The sequence below is a fragment of the Camellia sinensis genome, chromosome 7 (assembly GCF_055761805.1).
Source record: "Camellia sinensis isolate YWXY chromosome 7, ASM5576180v1, whole genome shotgun sequence".
NCBI lineage: Eukaryota > Viridiplantae > Streptophyta > Magnoliopsida > Ericales > Theaceae > Camellia > Camellia sinensis.
The window spans coordinates 191,351,684-191,372,530 of NC_138967.1; the positions used below are offsets into that span (position 1 = coordinate 191,351,684).

The following is a 20,847-nucleotide window of genomic DNA, read 5'->3' on the forward strand; positions in this document are numbered from 1 at the left end:
AATATGTTTTGAAAAGGCACATCCGTTGTATGTATGGAAAATGGAAGAGAGTAATGGGCTTAGTGAAAATTATTTCCTAAGTAAATTGTTAATGTTATGAAAGATTGGAAACGGAAGTTAATGAAAGGAAAGGGAAGATGAACCGCAAATGGCGTTGATTGAAATGGTTGTTTTCCAGAAATGTTCATACTTATGTATATTTTGTATAAACTGTCACATTACTATTCTAGTATGAGATTGGGCATTCATGATCATAGCTATCTGTAAGTTGTTATTGTTGAGGGCCATGTTGAGATCCCTACTGGACTATATGTTCATCCCACATTGTTGAATCTTTTTCAGGTGTTGAGCAGGATATGCTACAAGATTTGGATCTTCTTAATTGTTGGCCACGGGGCCTCTTCTATGTTGGCGGAATGCCTTATATGTAAAAGGGTTACATCCTTCTCCTTGACCCTTTAAATGCTGTAAGCCCAAGGGCAATCTATTTAGCATGCTCATGTTGTATTTATATTGCATACGAATGAGAGTGTTGTTATTCACTTCTACAAGTTGAATATATGAGTTTATTTCCGCATGTTATCTCTGAAATGGAATTAAGTTAATGAATTTGGTAATACTTCGAGTATTAAAAAGTGGGGCGTGACAGGCGCCGTCTGTGGGAATTCCAGAAAGAACAAAACCTCTTGATCAAGTTTTTCCTCTCTAGTCGGAAGCAATGGTGCACAATGAAGACTTGCCACAATCAACTATCGACAGACAAACCCCAGAGGGGGGTGGGAGGCACGAAGGTTTGCCTTCTATCCCTCCCATGGCGGATTTAGAGCCCCATTGACAGAACCCCTAGAGAGATGCGAGGGGGAGGCGGGCTAACAGCCTCTGTCGCTCTCAAAGTGCTGAAAGACAGAGGTGGAGGATCGACCCTCAAGTTCTGGAAGATCGCGTGAAGGAGCAGGATGAGTTGATACGAAGGATGGCGGCGGACATAGAGTCAATGAAGCACCAGATAAAAGGAAAAGGGGCGGCGATAGAAGAAGGGCACAAAAGCAACACGCCCCCTCGCCACTCGGAAGATCGTGGTAGGCATACCACACCATCGCAAGCAGAGAGTAGAAGCCTGAGAACAGGGGACACTCAATCAAGGACTTCCAGGACTCGTCACTTCAGATCTGAGAGAACGAAAACTGAGAGGTCATATACTGAGGGAAGCACCTATCGGCCCTCGCGCACGCACCAGACGTCACCTAGGCACACAGAGTTACCCAGATCATCTGACTTGTGAACTATGCTTGAAAAAATGGCACGATAGAAGGAGGATATCAGGGCACGCGACCTGCGCAGAGTTTCAGCCCTACGGCGATTAGCCCCTCGAACGCATGGCAGCGTCGAGGTAGGAATGCCAATGTCGCACCTTGCTTATGAACCAACAGATAAAGCATTAGCAAGGTTACAGAGCTCACCGTTTGTTCCGGAAATTGAGAACGCACCGCTACCTTCGAGATTTCACCAGCCCAAATTCACCACTTATGAGGGAAAGACAGACCCCTATATGCACTTAAGCCACTTTCGCCAGGTTATGGCAGTATACCGGCGAAACAAGGCTTTAATGTGCATCTTATTTCCATCCAGCCTAGGCGACCTAGGTCTAACCTGGTTCGAAAGGCTACCAGAAGGCAGCATCGCCTCTTGGGCACAATTGGCAGAGGCGTTCATGACAAGGTTTAGAACGAACACCAAAACACCAGTGGAGATCGATCAGTTACTCTCCATTGACATAGGCGACAAAGAAACATTGAGATCCTACAACAGTCGCTACTGGGAAACTTTCAACCAGATAGGAGATTGTCCCACAAATCTCGCCATTGCACAATACAAACGGGGCCTGCCAGTCGGCAACAAGTTAGGGGACTCAATTACTATGGCGCCACCCCTCACGATGGAGGCCTTGATGGAAAAAGTGCACCAGTATATTCGGGTGGAGGAAGATGGCACCCGTGCTAAAGTGAAATCTGGCACAACAGTAACACCAGATAAAAAGACTTCAGCAAAAGTCAACACGGCAGAACAATCGAGCAGGAATAGGCGAGGCAGGTGGGACAACAAAGAGGACCCAGACAAAAAGAAGTTGAGAGTTCGCACTGCCATTAACACGGTGTTTAAAAAACCAATCTATCGAATTCTCAGTGAGATACGCGACGAACCTTTCGTCCGATGGCCAGCCAAATTGGGAGAAGCCCAAAAAGACTACGACGAAAGGTCCCGGTGCACCTTCCATGATGAAAAGGGGCACCGCACTGAAAATTGTACGCCATTGAGGCAACATTTGGAGGAGTTAGTGGCAGCAGGACACCTGGACCAGTACATAGAAGGCGAAACACAGCCAGCCCCTCAGAACCGCAACTACCCAGACGGAATGCCAGTCGATGCCCCACCTCAAGGCGTAATTAACGTAATACATGGAGTGTTCGAACTTGAGTTGGTATGTGAGCTTAGAGGAATGATCAAAAAGGCTGAGCACTTAAGGGAGGTATTAAGTACACAACCTGCCATCAAAAAGGGGAGAATAGAGGCCACCAATGCAATATCTTTTTCAGACAAAGATTTGGCAAGGATATATTGCCCTCACAATGATGCACTAGTTGTTACTCTACGCGTCAAGGGTTTCGACGTCAAGCGGATTTTGATTGACCAAGGAAGTTCATGTGAGATAATGTATTATGAAACCTTCAAACAACTGAAACTGGAGGACAAAGACTTGGCACCTACAACATCTCCCCTAATCGGATTCAACTCGATGCCAGAATGGCCAGTAGGCAAGATAATCCTCCCAGTCAAAGCAGGAACCATGACAAAACAGGTGGAATTCTGGGTGTTGAAAGTCCCTTCCATCTACAACATAATCTTGGGGAGGACATGGTTGCACGCCATGCGATCGGTAGCCTCAACCTACCATCAAGTATTGCGGTTCCCCAATGAAGCCGGAGTAATTGAAGAGGTCTTTGGAGACCAAATCATGTCAAAACAATGCTTTGTCACAGTAAATGGCAGCCACGCTGCAAAAGGATATGTACAGATGGTGGAGAAACCTGAGAGTAATGAACTGTTTGCGGATGTTGGCAAGGCAGCTGAACAGAATGCGGTGGAAGACTTGGTACAGGTAAGGATAGATGAAAAAGACCTAGAAAAGTTCTTTTTGCTTGGCTCGTCTTTGTCCAGCACTGAGAGGATAGAAGTCGTGGAATTCTTAATCTCTAGCATCGAAGTGTTTGCCTGGACACCGTATGACATGCCTGGCATAGACCCAAACTTCATCTGTCACCCACTGCACATCCACCCAACTGCCAAACCAATTATACAGCGCACTCACAGATCAGCACTCCACCATGCCGAGATAGTAGCGGAAGAAGTGGGAAACTTGCTAGAGGCAGGAGCTATCAGAGAAGTGCACTATCCCAGGTGGATCTCCAATACCGTAGTAGTGCCAAAGAAGAATGGAAAATGGCGTGTCTACGTGGATTACAAAATAGTCAACAAGGCATGCCCAAAGGATAGCTTTTCCCTCCCACAAATAGACCAACTGGTAAATCTAACGGTAGGACACAACCGGCTTAGCTTTCTTGATGCGTATAGAGGTTACCATCAAATCGCTATGTATGAGCCAGACCAGGAGGTCATATCTTTTACAACTCCTAGAGGGCTGTATTGTTACAAGGTCATGCCCTTTGGCCTAAAAAACGCAGGGGTAACATTCCAACGGATGGTCACCAAGATATTTGAACCATTGTTAGGCAGAACAATGAAGGCGTACATCGACGACATGGTGGTCAAGAGCAAGGATGAGAAGGACCATCTCAGGGACTTAGATAAAATGTTTGAGATACTGAAGAAGAACAAGTTGCGCCTAAATGCATCCAAGTGTGCGTTCGGCGTAGGATTAGGCAAATTCCTAGGCTTCCTGGTGATCAACTGGGGTATAGAGGCAGACCCCTCTCAGATCAAAGCAATCCAGGATCTAGAGAGGCCCAACTTAGTAAAAGAAGTGCAGCATCTCATTAGCATGGCAGCTGCGCTCAACCGGTTCATAAGTCGGTCATCAGACAGATGTTGACCATTTTTCCAAGCATTAAAGGCCAAGTTTGAGTGGGATGAAGAATGCGACCGCGCCCTAGAAAGCTTGAAAAAATACATGTCTTCTCCACCATTACTAGTAACCCCAATACCTGGAGAAGAGCTCTTTTTGTACCTGGCAGTTTCACAGCACGCAGTCAGCGCGGTGTTGGTCAGAGCAGAAGGAATCCAACACCTGCCCATCGTTTATGTCAGCAAGACATTACTGGGCGTAGAAACCAGGTACTTACCATTGGAAAAATTGGCCTTAGCCCTGATGTTGGCATCAAGGAAGTTGTCGCATTACTTCCACGCCCACACCATAATCGTCCTCACAGCTTTTCCATTAAAAGCTTTGTTTGAGAGGGCGAACTTTTCTGGGCGAATCTTAAAGTAGACAGTGGAATTGGGACAGTGTGACATCAAGTTTCAACCCAAAACCGCAATAGAAGCCCAAGCTTTGGCAGACTTCATGGCAGAATTCACACCAGGAAGTCATCACATCTGCCCAGTCGACTTGACAGGTACAACCGAAATGGGGATGGAAAGCGCTGCATGAAATGCGCAACCCCTGATACAGGATGCCCAGCCACATCCCAAAATAGATCGGAGTGAAGAAAGGGAGGAAGAAGCAAACCATGCTATGCCAAGCAAAGACTCATCAACAAGTAAAAACTTGGTACAATCAGATAGTGAGGGGCAAACAGTAAGTGTGGACTTGGAAGAAAATACCAGCAACACTCATGACCCCAAGGCATCATCCGATCCATTTGCTGGAAGTTGTTCGTTGGAGAGATGTAGAAGCTTTTCGTGGATGGAGCGTCCAACAGGTACGGTGCAGGACTTGGCATAGTCTTTATCTTACCAGATGGCCTAATAGTAGAACAAGCAGTCAACCTTGGCTTCCCAACATCAAACAATGAAGCGGAGTATGAAGCGCTTCTGGCAGGACTAAAATCAGCACTCTATATGAATGCCACCGAGCTAATAGTTTACAGTGACTCATAGCTGGTGGTAAACCAAATTGAAGGTGTCGACGACATTCTTAGAACAAATGAGGACCTTGTTATGAAGAACAATGTGAGGATATTGCCTGGACTCCTTGAGTACTCAAGATTAGTAGATGCAAATGCAGATGATCTTTCCAATTCTCCAATAAATTCAATTCAGCTCCATAGAAATGCTCAATTGCTCCTTACTACTGGATTAGATAAAAGCTGAGATTTTTTCAGATAGATGGCAAAAGGAACACCAAAATACAAAGCATTTTTCTAGATGATTGTCCCATTCAAAAGGCGTGTTACCTGATGGAACTCAAGTATTGTTGTTAAATCGAGATTCGTATCGTGAATCAAAATAGTCTCTTACCTAATCGAATCAAATCGAATCGTGAATCGTAAAGATTTGGCCACTTTTTTTAAATTACTTAAAAACATATATCTACACATTTAAATGTTAAACATGTCTGATGAATATGAAATATTTAGACTTAAATCAATGAAAATGTTATTTTGAATGATAATCACGTAGTTTAGCAGGTAAGAAGTTAACAAAAGTTCATATGTAAGATCACCATATTACCTTTTTTTCTTTTTAGATATTTCTTATCAACCATTCTTAATAAAGATAATAACCAAATAGACAAATTATCAATTTTCAAAATAACAATAATTAACAGCGATATTGATATTTGGACAATAAGCCTACATACTTTTCTAAGTAACAGTGAGCAAATAATAAGAAAGAATTATTTAGAATCTTTTATCTTAAAGCCTAAAGTATTTTAAAATGTATAATTGACCTCACAAATGTAATATTGAATTATATTCAATTTAATAAAATAGTAATAGATAATTTATAGTGTAACTTTAATCTTAAACATCTTTAGAAGATATATTATGATTTTTTAAAGGGAAAAAATGTTAAAAATATGTTGGGTCTAACTGAATCTGATTGGATCCTATTAAAAACTCCATAGTCACTAAAATAACAACAAATCCTGTATATATGCTAGTTATTTTGGTATTAAATACTATTAGAAATTGTATAATGTCATTTTCATTAAAAGATGGAGAAAAAAAGAATTGAAAATATGTTGGACACAATAATTTCAAAAATTACATGAATCGTAAAAAGTGAATTGAATCGTGAATCGATTGTGAATCATGCGATTCACTAGAGATTCACTTCCAAAATAGATTCACCCATAGATTCGTATTGATTTTGCAAAATTTGCGAATTGAATCGCGAATTAAATCGCGAATTGAAAGATTTTGATAACAGAGATCTCAAGTAATAGCATCAGGAAGAAAAAAGTTTTTCTATAGTTTTGATCTAGTGAAAGCTACGATAGATAAAATAGGCCCACTAATTGGCCGAGAAGAGAAGAGCTTGGAAGTTTTTGAGGTTTCACCCGATTCTAATACACTTGCTTTTGTGGGGAATGAAGGGTATATTTTGTCGGTTACATCCAAAACAAAGGAACTTATTGGAACATTCAAAATGAATGGGACAGCTCGATCATTAGCGTTTGCTGATGATGGGCAGCATTTGCTGAGCTCTGGGGGCGATGGACATGTTTACCACTGGGATTTGAGAACAAGAGCTTGCTTCCACGAGGCTATTGACGAAGGTTGCATACATAGTTTGGCTCTTTGTACTTCTTCAGACGGATATTTGTTTGCAGCCGGTTCAGACAGTGGGATTGTGAATGTTTACAACAGAGAAGAGTTTTTAGGGGGAAAGAGAAAGCCAATCAAGACCATTGAAAATCTCACAAGTGTGGGTTTTATGAAATTCAACAATGATGCTCAGATTTTGGCCATTAGTTCGAGCATGAAAAAGAACAGTCTAAAGCTAATTCACTTTCCATCATTTACTGTGTTCTCTAACTGGCCTCCACCAAATCGGACACTACATTATCCACGTTGTTTGGATTTTAGTCCCGGTGGTGGTTTCATGGCTATGGGAAATGCTGCTGGAAAAGTGTTATTGTACAAGTTGCATCATTATCATCATGCATAGAGAGCAAATCTAGCTAATATCAGCAATATTCTATTACATGGAGCTCCCAAGTCAACGCAGCGTTCCTCTTTGTCATTGTTGGTGTTTCAAGTGATGTGAGCTTTTAAGGCATTCAGTTGCAGATTGAACACTGCTTCTTTATTTTGTTTTTGTTTTTTATATTTGTCACGAATCACAGTTTGTTTTTCATAATATGTTTTGTAAAACGTTTTACAGTTGAACTTCTAGTATTTTCCTGTAATTTTGCTGGATGATGGTTAATTTATGAACCAACTGTTTGTAGTGAAAGTTTGATTTGGTCATCACTGATTTTGTAGTATTACCTTCTTCTTATAACTTCCTTGGAAGGGCTTAACTATTACCGAACTCTGTGCTAAGGGGTCCTGAGGCCTCTGCCATTCAATTTCATTGACTGTTGTTGTACCGAAACTATCTAATTACACAAATAACACAAGGAAAATAAATGTCCCAACATAAGACCTTTATTCTTCTTTCTTCTTTCTTTTTTTAGTAGGTAAAAAGGACCAGGCTGGTGTGGTATCATTTCTTTCTTTTCTGTTTTTTATTTATTTATTATAATTTGTTATTTTTAAAAACAAAAATTCAAAAGCACTCCATTTTGTATACTTCTGTAGCTGAGATCTCAGTTGCCCTCTACCTCTAGGTTCCAGTCGTCCTTTTCATATGGTTAGCAGCACCATAAGCAAAATATTCTGGCAACATACCAATGTTTAGTGCAACATACCAATGTTTCAAAATCGTCACTAGAAGTTACAGTTTCATATATTTACAATGGAACTCATTTCGGTTTCCTAGCACAGCTTCAATTCGAATCTAAATCCTCAATTTGAGCAAGAAATAAATATATCATTTGTATTAAATAGACCACAAAAAAAAAAAAAAAAAAACTTCATCGTGAAAGCATTGCTCTGTAGGCATTGCAATAACTTATCTGTGGCTAATATGCATTCTGCTAGTGTACAATATTGGATTTGGACCATCACTCAGGTGGGGGAGGAGAAGGGTAACGAACTGTGTACTATATATCATTGGCTTTTGTCTTTTGAAGGAAAGTGCAAAAATCACACTACGTTACCAAGCAACTACTACTCAAAACTTTATCCATTACTGAGGATCGATCATCCATAGCCTCAACATCCTATGCTCTTCACAGTCCTTCCTCCCTGCTGTGACTCAACATCCAGGTTTCTGTATTCCATTAGTGGGATTCCACCTTCAATTTCCAAAGGCAACCTACCTGCCAAACATTAAGGGAATCATATGAAGTTTTTATAATGGGCAACAGAGCAAAAAATTTAAAACTTTAATTAACATTATTTTTACCCCATCATACGGAAATTCTATTATTTAAGCAAGATAGAGAAACTGCTCTTTATGAATCCATCAGTCAGACAAGATGAACAAATCAAGAAACAAGAGGTAGATGAACCAGAAATGATGAAGATCATGGAAAGAAAAAAGAGGACAATTTTATGTCATCATATTAGGTTCAAGTACTTGAGGGTATTATGATAAATCAGTAATTTCAATAATTACTACACATGAGTAGTAGTCATAGTCCATGGGTTATATTTGAATTTTATTTGGAGCTTGTTGTTCTAAAGTATTAGTAGTTACCAAATATTCTTAGTTTCTAAATTTGAGTCATAGTCCTTGTAGAATGAGAGTCTCTATCCCATAAATGATTCAAGAAAGAGTTGATATTATGAGAATTTGAGATTGTGTTTGTGTGTGATTGGCCTAAACCCTTTCGATGGTGAAGCAATTGATCGCATAAGCATTGACTACTTTATTGCTCTATTTAGCAGTTTTTCCATCAAAAGAAACCTTCACATTTCTCAACCAAAACCCTTTCTGAAAAGAAAATAGGGGAACCAAGAATTTTTAGAAGAGAGGTCAACAAAGTGTACTTTTTGGATGAATACTTTTCCTCTTCCTTGCCCTATGCTAGGTTTGGAGATCGATAATTATATAAGCCCACGATAGGAATGCAATATGTACTTGTTCAACAGGCATTTTAAGAAGACAAGGACAAAATGGTTAAAAGCAATCACCAGGGCTGTCACCAAGGACAGATGAAGGATTTTGACCTTGGAGGGGCAAATGTATGTATAACTAAAAGTTTTATAACGAATGTGTGCATTGCAATTTTAATTTCTATCAACACCAAATGTTAAAAATAACACAAACTATATTATTAGATGTTTTTATTCAATGTATATAATTTAAAAATATATATATATATATATATAATCAAAATACAATAGTGTAAATATATGTGACCATATAACTTTCTAGGATCAGCATACATCATGTTTTTACCACACTTTACACAACTAAGAAATTGTTGACAACTTTTGAATTTTGGGATGTTCAAAGATACAAGTCTTAATAGTTTTACAATTAAAATTTCGAATGCAACTTTCTTACTATGTGAAGTTATTGAGAAAATTTATTTGCAACTTGCAAAAAAAAAAACAATTCTTTTTGTTTTATTGGCACTGAAGTGTCCGGATCAAAACCCGATTAATTCCCAAGGGTGCACAGGCCCTTGGCAAGAAGTTTCCCGCAAGTGAAGCCGAGCTAAGAACAAGTAACTCAATTGCATCCTTCTTAAATTGGTTGTTCAATTATTACCAATATCTTAAGCTTTTTAAGGTCTGGCAAAGAAGAAGAAAAAAAAAAAAAAAAGATAACTGAAATAGAGAAATAAGAAAAGGAAAAACTAAAACAGAAGTAGTTTGAAATAGATATTGAGAAGAGGAAGAAGAAATCAAAAGCGAAGGATAGAGTTGAAACAAAACCGAAATATATATATGATGAAAAATCAGAACAAAAGAGAATAAGAAGAGCAGAAGAAGAAGAAGAAGAAGAAGAAGAATTGAAACAAGGAAAACGAACAAGAGAGAGAAACACATTTGAAGTTGGAGAGTAAAGATTGAAACTTGAAAATATGACTGAGTTGAAGATCCAAGTTGTTGCAAGATGCTTCCCCAGTCTTTTTTTCCCTAAAAGTTTGTACTAAATTCATTTTCTCCACATGGGTAACTATGGGTTTTGGGCTACAACTATGACATGATACAAAATTTCGTAAAGGCCCATTATTGATAGAAACATAATGAGTAGCAGAGTACAAACATTTCTTTCCTTCCACAAGATCGAGTGGGTTGGAACAACGTTGTATGTACGCTGCTCGTGCGGAGTTCTTTTTGCCTATAGCCTTTAACAGAGTTTTTAAGAGTAAATAAAGGCATAATGGTAGTATCGAGTTTTTTTTTAGGGGGGAGGGCGGTATAGCTGAAGTGGAGGTTTAATGAAATGTTCACGAGATACTTATAATAATGGGCCATTTATTTATTTGAGTAGATTATGTTATCTGCTTTTTCTATAACACGGCAAAGTAAAAAAGTATCTAACCAAATGTTACCTAAAAATAGAAGGTAAAATAATCTCAAATTTTTATTATAAAAAATCATAGGAGGGAGGGTATTAAATTTCTCAAAAAAATCTCGAGGGAGCTAACCTATATAGTTCAATTTTTTTTTAACTCATACTACTATATTTCAGAAGATTTTTCAAAATTTTGGGGTGGCAGTAGCATTGTCAGTCCCCCATCCACCAAGAAAAGGGAAGAAAGTAAGATTTGTTAGCAGCTGATACTAAAATTCCAAACTACTTGCAGTAAAAAATCATGACACTGTGAAACAATGTTTTTAACTGATTTTACAGAACATGGGTGAACATTCAATTATATGTGCCAAAAATACTTCTGTAACATTCAGGGTCATACAGACACCATAGTTTTTTTTGTTCTTTATTTTGTTCTTTTTTATTGTGATACAAACAAAACAGTTAGATATCGTAACTTCTTATTAGATGTCTTACTTCTGTTAAAGGGAAATAAACAGATAAGGAAAACAGCAACAAACAAAACAAAAAATAACAAGGAAAGTTGATACAACACCTTAAACAATCGCTGTGAAGGGCATAAGTAGTAGTTATGCAATTGTTCTTACCTAAAAATGAAATGTGGTACAATGCTAAACCCCTTCTGCAGCTTTAACCCCAGAGTCCATCTTCCCCTGAAACAATTTAACATGGGATAATAAGTCAATTAATACAATTTGTGAACATGAAAAAACTGGGTAAAAAATATCTAAAAATCACATAAACTGCGAGTATTAACAAAGAATCTAGTCTTCGATACAATATTAGATTGTCATTACCTAATGTTTACCAATATAGTACATTAACAAGTTATATTGCTAGTATTAATTAAAAATCTAGTATTCATCTTTTTCTTCTTTGGGTTGGGTAGGCAGAATAACTTCAAAAATTAAAGGAATATATTTATATAAATATCTCATAATTGACAAGGTTCTAAGTAGACAAAACCTCTGGTGGAGGGCCGTTTCGAATCTTCCTTGTAGGAGTCCTCATAGTGACAAACTCCTCAGCTGATGTAGGGTGAATACCCACTGTGGCATCCAATTCAGCCTTTGTCAAGCCAGCTTTCACGGCAACTGTAAATCCCTGAAATTCAATTGAACAAGATTCTATCAATTGTAAATATTGTAACAATTTCAGAAAAGCACTGAACTTAGGGGTGGGAAAACCTACACAATTTCTGGTGAATCCTCTCCACACATGTGCAACCCAAGGACTTTGTTTGTCTTTGCACATACTATAAGTTTCATGAAAACCCGGTCTGGAAGTCTAGAAAGTGTAGCTGTTAAAACCTACCATCACCTACTCCACCTACTACACCTACCACCACCTACTACCACCTACTACACACCTACCACTACCACCTACTACCACCTACTCCACTACATCTCCTATATAAGGAGCCCCTCACCATTTGTAATACATAACATACAACAATCAATAATACATCAATTTTAACATGGTATCAGAGCAAGGTTAAGAATCTAGTAATTTCGCTTCACCAGCGGGCGGCAACCTCGCCTTGGCCGCCCGCCGGACCTCAACCTAGTCTGCTAAAATTCTCTACACATACCTTCACTCTTCTTCACCACCTCGCCAAAGCAAACCCAAAATCCCTCTGGGACATTTCGTCGAACACCATGTCTGCAACAATGATGGGCATGACACACACACAGAGATGAGGCTGCTATCTATCACCTTCTCTCTCTCCACAGGGGCAAAACCCAGCTTGCCCATGGCTGCTACTCTAGGTGCCGTCGTTGTCACCGGCGACCAACACCACCGGTAGCCTCATCTCCTAAGCTCTCTCTCTCTTTCGGAGTTATAATCGGCATAATCGTTCTCTTCTTCGGCGCTGTTTGCTTCATCACCATTGAAGGCACTTGCAAGCGCCGTCCTTCCTAGTCCCAATCCAAACGGCCCCTTCAAAAACTCATTTAAGTCTTCAATAACCCCCCAAAATGGCGATTCTCAGTACCCAGATCTGCTCAATGTTGGTTCTTGTGGTTTTGGGAATTGGGTTTTGCTCAAATCTGGTTTTTGGGCACGAGGGTCATAGTTCTGGATCCAGTGAATCTGCGGTCCGTGATGATAATGCTCATCACCACTGTGATCACGCACACGGTCACCATCACCATCATGATCATCATCCTGAGGAGAGGATGGTTGAATCGAAGAAGCTACTACCAGAGGAATTGGCTGAGGAGGAGGATTCTGAAGCTGTACGGATTTGGGTCCCACCAGAGTCACCATCACCACCATCATCATAAGAACAGTAAAAAGTTAAAGGATGACAATGACGATGATGACAAGATTCAACAAGCAGCTCTCTCTCTCTGGAGTTGGGAGAAGAACAACACACAGTGGACACACACACAAGGCACATGCAAGCACCTTTTCTTTCCTCTTCTTGGGCATATGCAGAGGCTGCCCAAACAAAGATATAGCTCTCTCTATCTAGGTTGGTGGATATTATTGCACAGCTTCACGAAAACTGCGATGGCCATTGAAGCACTGTCCGAAAAACTTGATCTGGTGCTCCTTTGAAGCACACATCTCAATCTTCAACCGGACCAAACTCTCTCTCACTGACTCTCTCTTTCACTCTCTGTCTCTCAAATCCGGGACACAGATTTTCTCTCTCCCACTTTACTTTTTCCACCACCCACAAAACATTATCATCGCCATTCTCTAACCCACATGGTGCCTGTTTGGCAGAGCTTAATTACAGCTTATTTCAGCTTTCAGCTTTCAGCTTAATTTAAGCTATTTTGATGTGTTTAGTTTAGCTTATAGCTTATAGCTTATAGCTTTTTGGAAGTAAGAAATCAGCTTATTCTTTGAGTGGGGCAGGAGATGCTTTAAGAATAAGCTGGAAATCAGCTTAAGCTGAAAGTTATAAGCTATAAGCTGTTAAGGCATAAGCTATAAGCACTTTCCCACAGTTCTACCAAACAGGGCCATGGGCTTATTCCCATCTTTTCATACAACCCATCATTCATCCCACTAGAGTATATAGAATATATATATATATATATATATATATATATATAAAATAAAAAATAAAAAAAAACACTAAAATTTTTATTGTCTTTTCTCTATTTTTTTTTCATTTTATTTTATTTTTATTATTCTATAACACTTTTCTCTATTTTTTTAATTTTATTTTATTTTTCTTATTCTATAACACAACAACACCAAAATCACACCACACATATTCCACACACTTGTCATTTCTTCATGTCGGGGATCAACCTCGATCGCAATTTTACATAACAAAAAAAAAAAAAAAAAAAAAAACAATTTACAAATTTGCACAACACCCATATTTTATTCATCTCCGGGATCAACCCCGATCACCATTTTACACCACAACCAAAAAAAAAAAAAAAAAAAACAAAGACCCCCATCACAACAACCAAAGATTTGTTTTCTTTTTTGCAGACGGCCACCCACCGACCTCACTTCTTCTACTCTGCCGCCGGTCTTTTCTTCTTGCCTCCGTCCTGAGCGGCCCTTGACGGTGTTGCCTCCGTGTTTCCCGCGCCTCCGAGCACGTTCACTCCCCCATACTCCTCCACTGCAGCATATGGCGGACCTCCAAATCGGAACATCACGGTGGCCTTCCGCTTCAGCTCCTTATTTTCCGCCTTTAGCACACTTATCTCTGCTCGCGCATCCTTATACATGCGTTGGAGCAGAGCCAGTTGGGCATTTAACTGCTGCACCTCATTTGTCCTACTCTGTAGCCGGTGCGACAGGTTTGTGACCGTCGTCATGGTCTCCACACATGACTTCAAAGTATACTGATTGGCCTCAATATCCGTTTGCACCGCCATTTTTTGCTCCACAGACCGCATCGGAAAGTTCAACGGAGCAAAACTAGAGGTGTTTGGTTGAGGTTCACTGGCCACCACCCCAGTTATTTCTCTTGTGGACTCGTTCAGTTCTGGAAAGAGCGTGAGCAGCCCACGGGAAGAGGATGCCATGTTCTGGGTAGATGGACGGGAAGAAGAGGCCATGTTATGGGTTGCTGAGTGTTTCAGAGAAGGGTTGGTTACAGAGTGTTTACAGAGTGTTTCAAGATTTGCAGCTCTTAGCGACAAGCTCTCAGAGAACGAAGAGGTTTCAACTGGTTTGTTATGCTTCCAAGCCTCAGCCTCCGCTTCGGTTTATAAAGACCATGATGAAGAGGCAGACACGCGCATCATGCGCCTCTCGGTGCTCGCCGACAACTTGGGCCCGCCTTTTGATGGCACGTTTTTTGATGGCACGCCTTTTTATGGATTGGGCACGCCTTTTGATGGCACGCCTTTTGACAGATTGGGCACACCTTTTGAGGGTGCGACTTTTTAGGGGTCCGACAAGACTCTGTAAACTGTCCCGACATTGATTCCGGTTAGTTTCTACAAGGGTCCGACAAGACTCTGTAAACTGTCCCGACATTGATTCCGGTTAGCTCCTTCATGGGTCCGACAAGACTCTGTAAACTGTCCCGACATTGATTCCGGTTAGCTCCTTCATGAGTCCGACAAGACTCTGTAAACTGTCCCGACATTGATTCCGGTTAGTTTCTACAAGGGTCCAGCAAGACTCCATAAACTGTCACAACAACTGTCACAACATTGTCTGCTACAACGGTTCGACATGACCTGAGAGGGTGATTTATGATCCGGTGTTGGGCCGAGGTAGTGACCGAGCAAGTTGAGAGCCCGGCATTGCATTTGGCCGAGATGATCGACTGTTCACCCAGAGATGGGCTGTCAGAGCTTGGACCGGGCAGAACTTGGGCCGAGCGCGTCCCGCCCCGGACCGTAAAGAAGCAGCTGGGCAAGGCAGTGCTCGGTCGGACCCGGTTGCTCGGTCCGAGGATAGCCGAAGCCAGACAAGCCGAGTGTCCGGTGCCCGGAAAGGCACGGTCGACCGAGGTTACCGTTTGACCGGCAGGGAAGCTGGCCACGGGGTGCTTCGGGCTAGGCTTTGCCGAGATGCCGCCTAGCCCGGCCCCCCTTATATATTTTGCCAGGAAAGTGCTAGGGTATGGAGCACGGCATGGCACGACTACGGATAGGGCAGCTCGGCTGCCGAGCTCCAGCTGTGATGACGGGCAGTTGAGGTTAGGTGATGAATGGCATGGTCTATGCTGACAGATGGGATAGCAGAGCCACGTGTCAGGAGATGACTGGGAGTGGATATGGGGCTCAGAAGGTATATAAGCATGTCTGCGCCCCCCATACGCGATACACGAACACATCTGTAAGGATTTCTAACACTCAAACACTCTCTCCCTTCTCTCTATCCATCCTAAGGTGTGTGCTAACTTGACCGTCGGAGGGTTTTTCCGGCCACACACCGCCGGGTAGCTCACCATTATTTGCTCGCAGGTGATCGGACATCGACGAAGCTCGGAAGAAAGGAATACGGGCTTGCCGGAATATTTGCTCCCCGTACATGACCCCATAAACTGTCTTCTACATCGGTCCAACACGAGCCAGTGTCTTCTACATCGGTCTGCCATAACCATACAGTCTTCTACAACGGTCTGACACGACCATACAGTGTCTCCTATCCATTTTTTATTTTTCAGATTATTTTCTTGTTTTGTTACTCTCTCCAAACTCAAGTTGGTTAGTTCCTATCCCCCTTGAGTTTGCGGGGTTGTTAAAACCTACCATCACCTACTACACCTACCACCACCTACTATCACCTACTACACACCTACCACTACCACCTACTACCACCTACTCCACTACATCTCCTATATAAGGAGCCCCTCACCATTTGTAATACATAACATACAACAATCAATAATACATCAATTTTAACAGTAGCCTTTAAGGGCCTGAAGTTTGCTGTGAAGATATCAACATCACCATATTCATTTACAGCCTGCAAAAATCCTTAAATAATAAGCACAACAAGACAATTGAAGATGTTGCAGATATAGTTCACAATTTGCAACACCTGTTCTTCGGTAAGGCCGACTTGTCCAATAAGTGGCTGGGAAAACACAGCAGACGGAATAGCCCTACTCAAAAGCAGATAATCTGGTCAGAAAGCTATTGGTCATGAACTTAAATCACCATTACTGAATAAATATTCAACTAAACTTTCTCCTTAGAAACTAGAACGCGATATAAAGCACAATCCAAGGGTTATCAAATAGCCTCCTAGATTCCCACATACAGATCAAACTAGGTAACGAATGTAGAAAACAGTCTAATGGTCATTAAATGGTCTCCTAAACTCCCACAAACCCAATAAGCTACTAACCGATGCATCCCTAGGAGCACTTCAGAGATTTTTCCACATGCTTAAGGCTATTATACAATTTATCACAGGATATGTATAATGCCTATGATCCGGTTTTGTTGGTTCATTACTAAAAAGAGTTTTCACCAATGCCCCTCCCTCCATTAAAGCATCTGGAGTTAAATTCACCCTATCTGTAACATCTCCAACAGCCCAAATGGATGGAACTGATGTACGGGGAGAACTCATCAACCTAAAGAACCATTCAACAGAAAGCAATACAAGGAAACACACCAGGTTGAAGAATTAGAGAGAGATAAAGAGATAAAGTGATAAAAGTAAAAGAGAAGTCTAAAAACCAAAGACACTATCTCTATCGCTCCATTCTTTGCCATTTTTACCCCTACCTTCTCCAACCCCAAATTCTGCAATGGAGTAGGAGTCCATGTATCAATCATCGAAAATTGGTTAAGTATACACATTTTCAGCACAGAATTCATATAAGCTCTATTAAGAAATTGTACGATTTCTCCATGCTAGATCACTTTCCAACTTTATTAGGTTACCAATTTCTGAGCACCGAGTCAAAATTTGAAGTAAGAAAAAAATGATGACAGAGAGGAACCATGACCACAAGGCCTTTGCAGAGAGAAGACAACCACAACATTAAAAAATCAAACCTTCGTATTAGGCTTGTGGCCTGTTGCAAACATAATATGAGAAAAACCTTCAACTGTTCCTTTGTTAGTTTTCAAAGAGAGTGAACCATCTGCCGATTTAAGGATAGCCTGAGGTGACTCCTCTGTGTGAAATTCAATCCCTCTTAGAGACATCTATTCTGCAACAAAATCTCTGACCTGTGGCAATCAAAGAATGCAAGATTTGTAGCATGAGGAGAAACTTTTGTCCAAGTATGACTAACCAACTACACTAATGTTGTTTGTTATTCCTCATCTCCTCGTCAAAACCTCTCAAAACCTTTTTCTGTCGTATGAATACATGGACGTCACTTCTCAAACCATTAAAGATACCAGCAAACTCAAGTGCAATGTAAACTCCCCCAACTATTGCGATTTTTTCAGGTCTTGAAGGCAAATCAAGGGCTGCATCTGAATCTATTGCATATTCACTTCCGGGAATTTTAGGAATGGAAGGGCGTCCCCCAACTGCAACTAGTATGTGCCTTACCGAGTAGAGTTTCCCATCTACATCCACGGTGTGTGGGTCCACAATCTGTGTATACAGTCATACAAGTCAATGCAATTGTTACAAAAACAATGAAATGTCAATACATGTCAATGGAATTTTTTCCACAAATACTACGCTAAAATGTTATTATGGGCCACACAACATCCAACCTTTCCAAGCCCTTCAATCAAAGTGACACCAGCATTTTTCAGAATGTTCTTGTAGATGCAAATAAGGCACTGAAATTCAGTATTCTTATTAGCCATCAGGGTGCTCCAATCATGCTTGGGTCCAGTTTCATATTTCCATCCAAAACCACAACTCTCTTCAAGTTCATGAGAATATTTGGATGTGAACACAAGTAGTTTCTTTGGTACACATCCACGAAGCACGCACCTTCATGCCAAAACTATTACATTTGTTTACAAACAGAAAATTTTAGCATTGAAAACTTTAAAATATAAAGAATACTGATGATCTGTAATGAATTTGAACTGAATGAAAAGAAAATAACCTTATGCCTCTTCAAATGTATAAGTAGAATAGACATAAAGGAACTTGCTGGTGTGCTATTCAAACATATTTGGCAATGCCAGGTCAAATCAAATTCTTAAATAAAACCAAAAAAATTCAAATTCAAATATATGCAGCTGATAACAATCTGGCTATTTTGATCTCCATATTGTTGTATCAAACGCATACACTAGTGATGTAATATGAATAAAAGAATTACTGCTTCACATATACAACAATCACACAAAGCAGACAAAGATGTACATCTTTTTTTCATATTTTTGTGTGCAAGAAACATCATCACTTCATGTGACTAAGGCTATCTACGCCATAGAACTCCTGCCTAGAAAAATTTCCAAGAGAAAAATTACTAGTATAAGGAAGCTTCGTGGCATTCAATGGGGATTGGCAAGATTCATGCAAAATACAACTGAAATTCTATCAGAAATTAGAAAGCATCCCAATGCAAGTGGCCCTTATTCCCGAAGTTTGCATATTTATTTGAATATCTGTACGTTCTCAGCATGAATTTGGGTGTCAAAAGTCTTTCAATCCTTTTGCCCACTGAAACAAAGACAATGACAGAGCGGCCTGTGATTGAGTGATAGATTGATTGAAAATCATTTTATAACATGAAATTGTAGCAATTTAAACATACCACGGTTTCAGACACAATCAACACAATAACCCAAGGTTCTTACTTCCAAAACCTGAACTTGTGTTGTGGGATATTATAGCAATATCTTTTGGTTATTCCTATTAACTGCACTTTCGAGATCAAAATGACAATACAACTGCTTGACTAAAACTTTCTGATCACGCTTCCTAACAGAATCACACAATGAATTCCACAAGAACCATCAGTTGAAAATTCATAAAACACCCATCGACTTCTCATTAGGGTACTCAATTACACAAACCACAGTCATGATTGCCACCTATCAACCGACTAAAAGCTTTCTTCGTGGAACTTACAAAATTTTGAATCAGAAAACGTGGAAGATGCAAGAAAACATTCTTTCCTCTCCACCAAACAATTGTATCAGTTTAGTTTAGCTTCTTCTACAAAGCATTCTCAGAGCATCTCCACTCCTTAAATCAATTTTTTCATCAAATCCAACTGTGTACGGCCCATGAAATCCAACTGTCGGACTTCGTCGAAGCTCCCAATTGTTTAATTAATTTAATAAAAATAAATAAATAAATAAAATAAAAATAAAATAAAATAAAATATTTAATTTTATAATTATACGTACTAAAATGTAATTTTATTTAAAATTAAAAGCATTATTACTATAAAAACATAACAATATCATTAATATATTGTTTGAGACCAAATCAAAACAATCATGAAATTATCAAAATGTTTAGGGTTAGGATGAAATTAAGGGAAAGTAAGCCCAATGGTGGCATTCCCAGCATAAGCCACCTGTAGGAGGATTAATGAGTGGACGGTGATTCACCTTCGTGCCTAAAGGATGAATCGCCTCCTTAGGCTTAAGTATAAAAGGGGGACTGGAGCAGTGATTAGGCAGTAGAAGAAATAAATAAATAAACAACACCAACAAACCAGCAAGACAGTACGGAGTCAGAGAAAACAGGAAGAAAATAATAGTCTCAATATTAAGATAAGTTATATTATATTTTTAATAATCATAAATTATTTTATTATTTTATAAATTATTTTATGTAAATCATGTTTTTAATTATATTAACATTTAATTATGTTATTTATTTTATGAGCCTTACTTATTTAAAATTAAAATCTAGGGTAAACTACTAATGAGTCTTAATAGTTAGAGTTAATTCTTATCAAATCCTATTGAAAATAAGTATTGGTAAAATTATCGCTAAAAATAATTTTTTGTGACAATTTTTTACATACGTCGCGAAAAATTAATAATTAGTGACTTTTTTATCATGATTTTATAAATTGTCGCTAAAATTTATAATAAGTGACTTTTTTTATAATAAATCTTTCCCATAAGACCTATTAGACAATAAGTCCACTTATTAGGACCTACATGTAAGTACCCCTAAAATCTATGGATATTATTATTTAAATTTTGAAATTTATTTGACCATGAGTATATAACTATTTATTTTTATAAGTACCACTGCGCCAGTCTCATACCTTGGGGACTTAAATAACCATTAACCCTCTAAATTGTCACTTTAGTGACCCTCTGACCGTCTCATGCCTTGGGGGACCTAAATAACCATTGGCCTCTTGATTAGTCACTTCATGATCCTCTATCTGTCATGGATCCATTGATCCTCTGTTATGTTTTGTAT

The 20,847-nt window shown here is 39.6% G+C and overlaps 1 protein-coding gene and 1 pseudogene across 4 annotated transcripts; one reads left to right on the forward strand and one right to left on the reverse strand.

Moving 5' to 3' along the window:
* Window positions 1-1,918: 1,918 nt before the first annotated feature.
* LOC114300353 (U3 small nucleolar RNA-associated protein 18 homolog) lies at window positions 1,919-7,614 on the forward strand (annotated as a pseudogene). Its single transcript, XR_014336855.1, has 3 exons — window positions 1,919-2,020; window positions 5,116-5,425; window positions 6,393-7,614. The product of XR_014336855.1 is annotated as a U3 small nucleolar RNA-associated protein 18 homolog (transcript).
* Window positions 7,615-7,842: 228 nt separating this feature from the next.
* On the reverse strand, window positions 7,843-20,074 carry LOC114273014 (glutathione reductase, chloroplastic-like). Of its 3 annotated transcripts, XR_014336911.1 has the most exons (7): window positions 18,210-20,074; window positions 17,532-18,084; window positions 16,564-16,627; window positions 11,773-16,488; window positions 11,548-11,685; window positions 11,169-11,234; window positions 7,843-8,389 (listed from the first exon to the last, which is right to left on the reverse strand). XR_014336911.1 is itself a non-coding variant. In XM_082881690.1 (4 exons), the coding sequence occupies exons 1-3, from the start codon at window positions 11,833-11,835 to the stop codon at window positions 11,193-11,195; spliced, it is 243 nt and encodes an 80-aa protein (XP_082737816.1). In that variant the 5' UTR covers window positions 11,836-13,577; the 3' UTR covers window positions 7,843-8,389; window positions 11,169-11,192. The 3 variants fall into 3 exon arrangements, 1 of the variants encoding a protein (XP_082737816.1); XR_014336910.1 differs by having other exon boundaries at window positions 16,564-18,084; window positions 18,210-19,731; XM_082881690.1 differs by lacking the exons at window positions 16,564-16,627; window positions 17,532-18,084; window positions 18,210-20,074 and having other exon boundaries at window positions 11,773-13,577.
* Between the last annotated feature and the right edge of the window lie 773 nt (window positions 20,075-20,847).

Bases quoted from the DNA above. Each gene is read 5' to 3' on its own strand.
- LOC114273014 (XM_082881690.1), bottom strand. From the start codon at position 11,835: ATGTGCAAAGACAAACAAAGTCCTTGGGTTGCACATGTGTGGAGAGGA. The intron at 11,686-11,772 runs GTAGGTTTTCCC...ATTGAATTTCAG, and splicing joins GAGGATTCACCAGAAATTGT to GGATTTACAGTTGCCGTGAA. The intron at 11,235-11,547 runs GTTTTGTCTACT...AAATTGTTTCAG, and splicing joins GAAACGGCCCTCCACCAGAG to GGGAAGATGGACTCTGGGGT.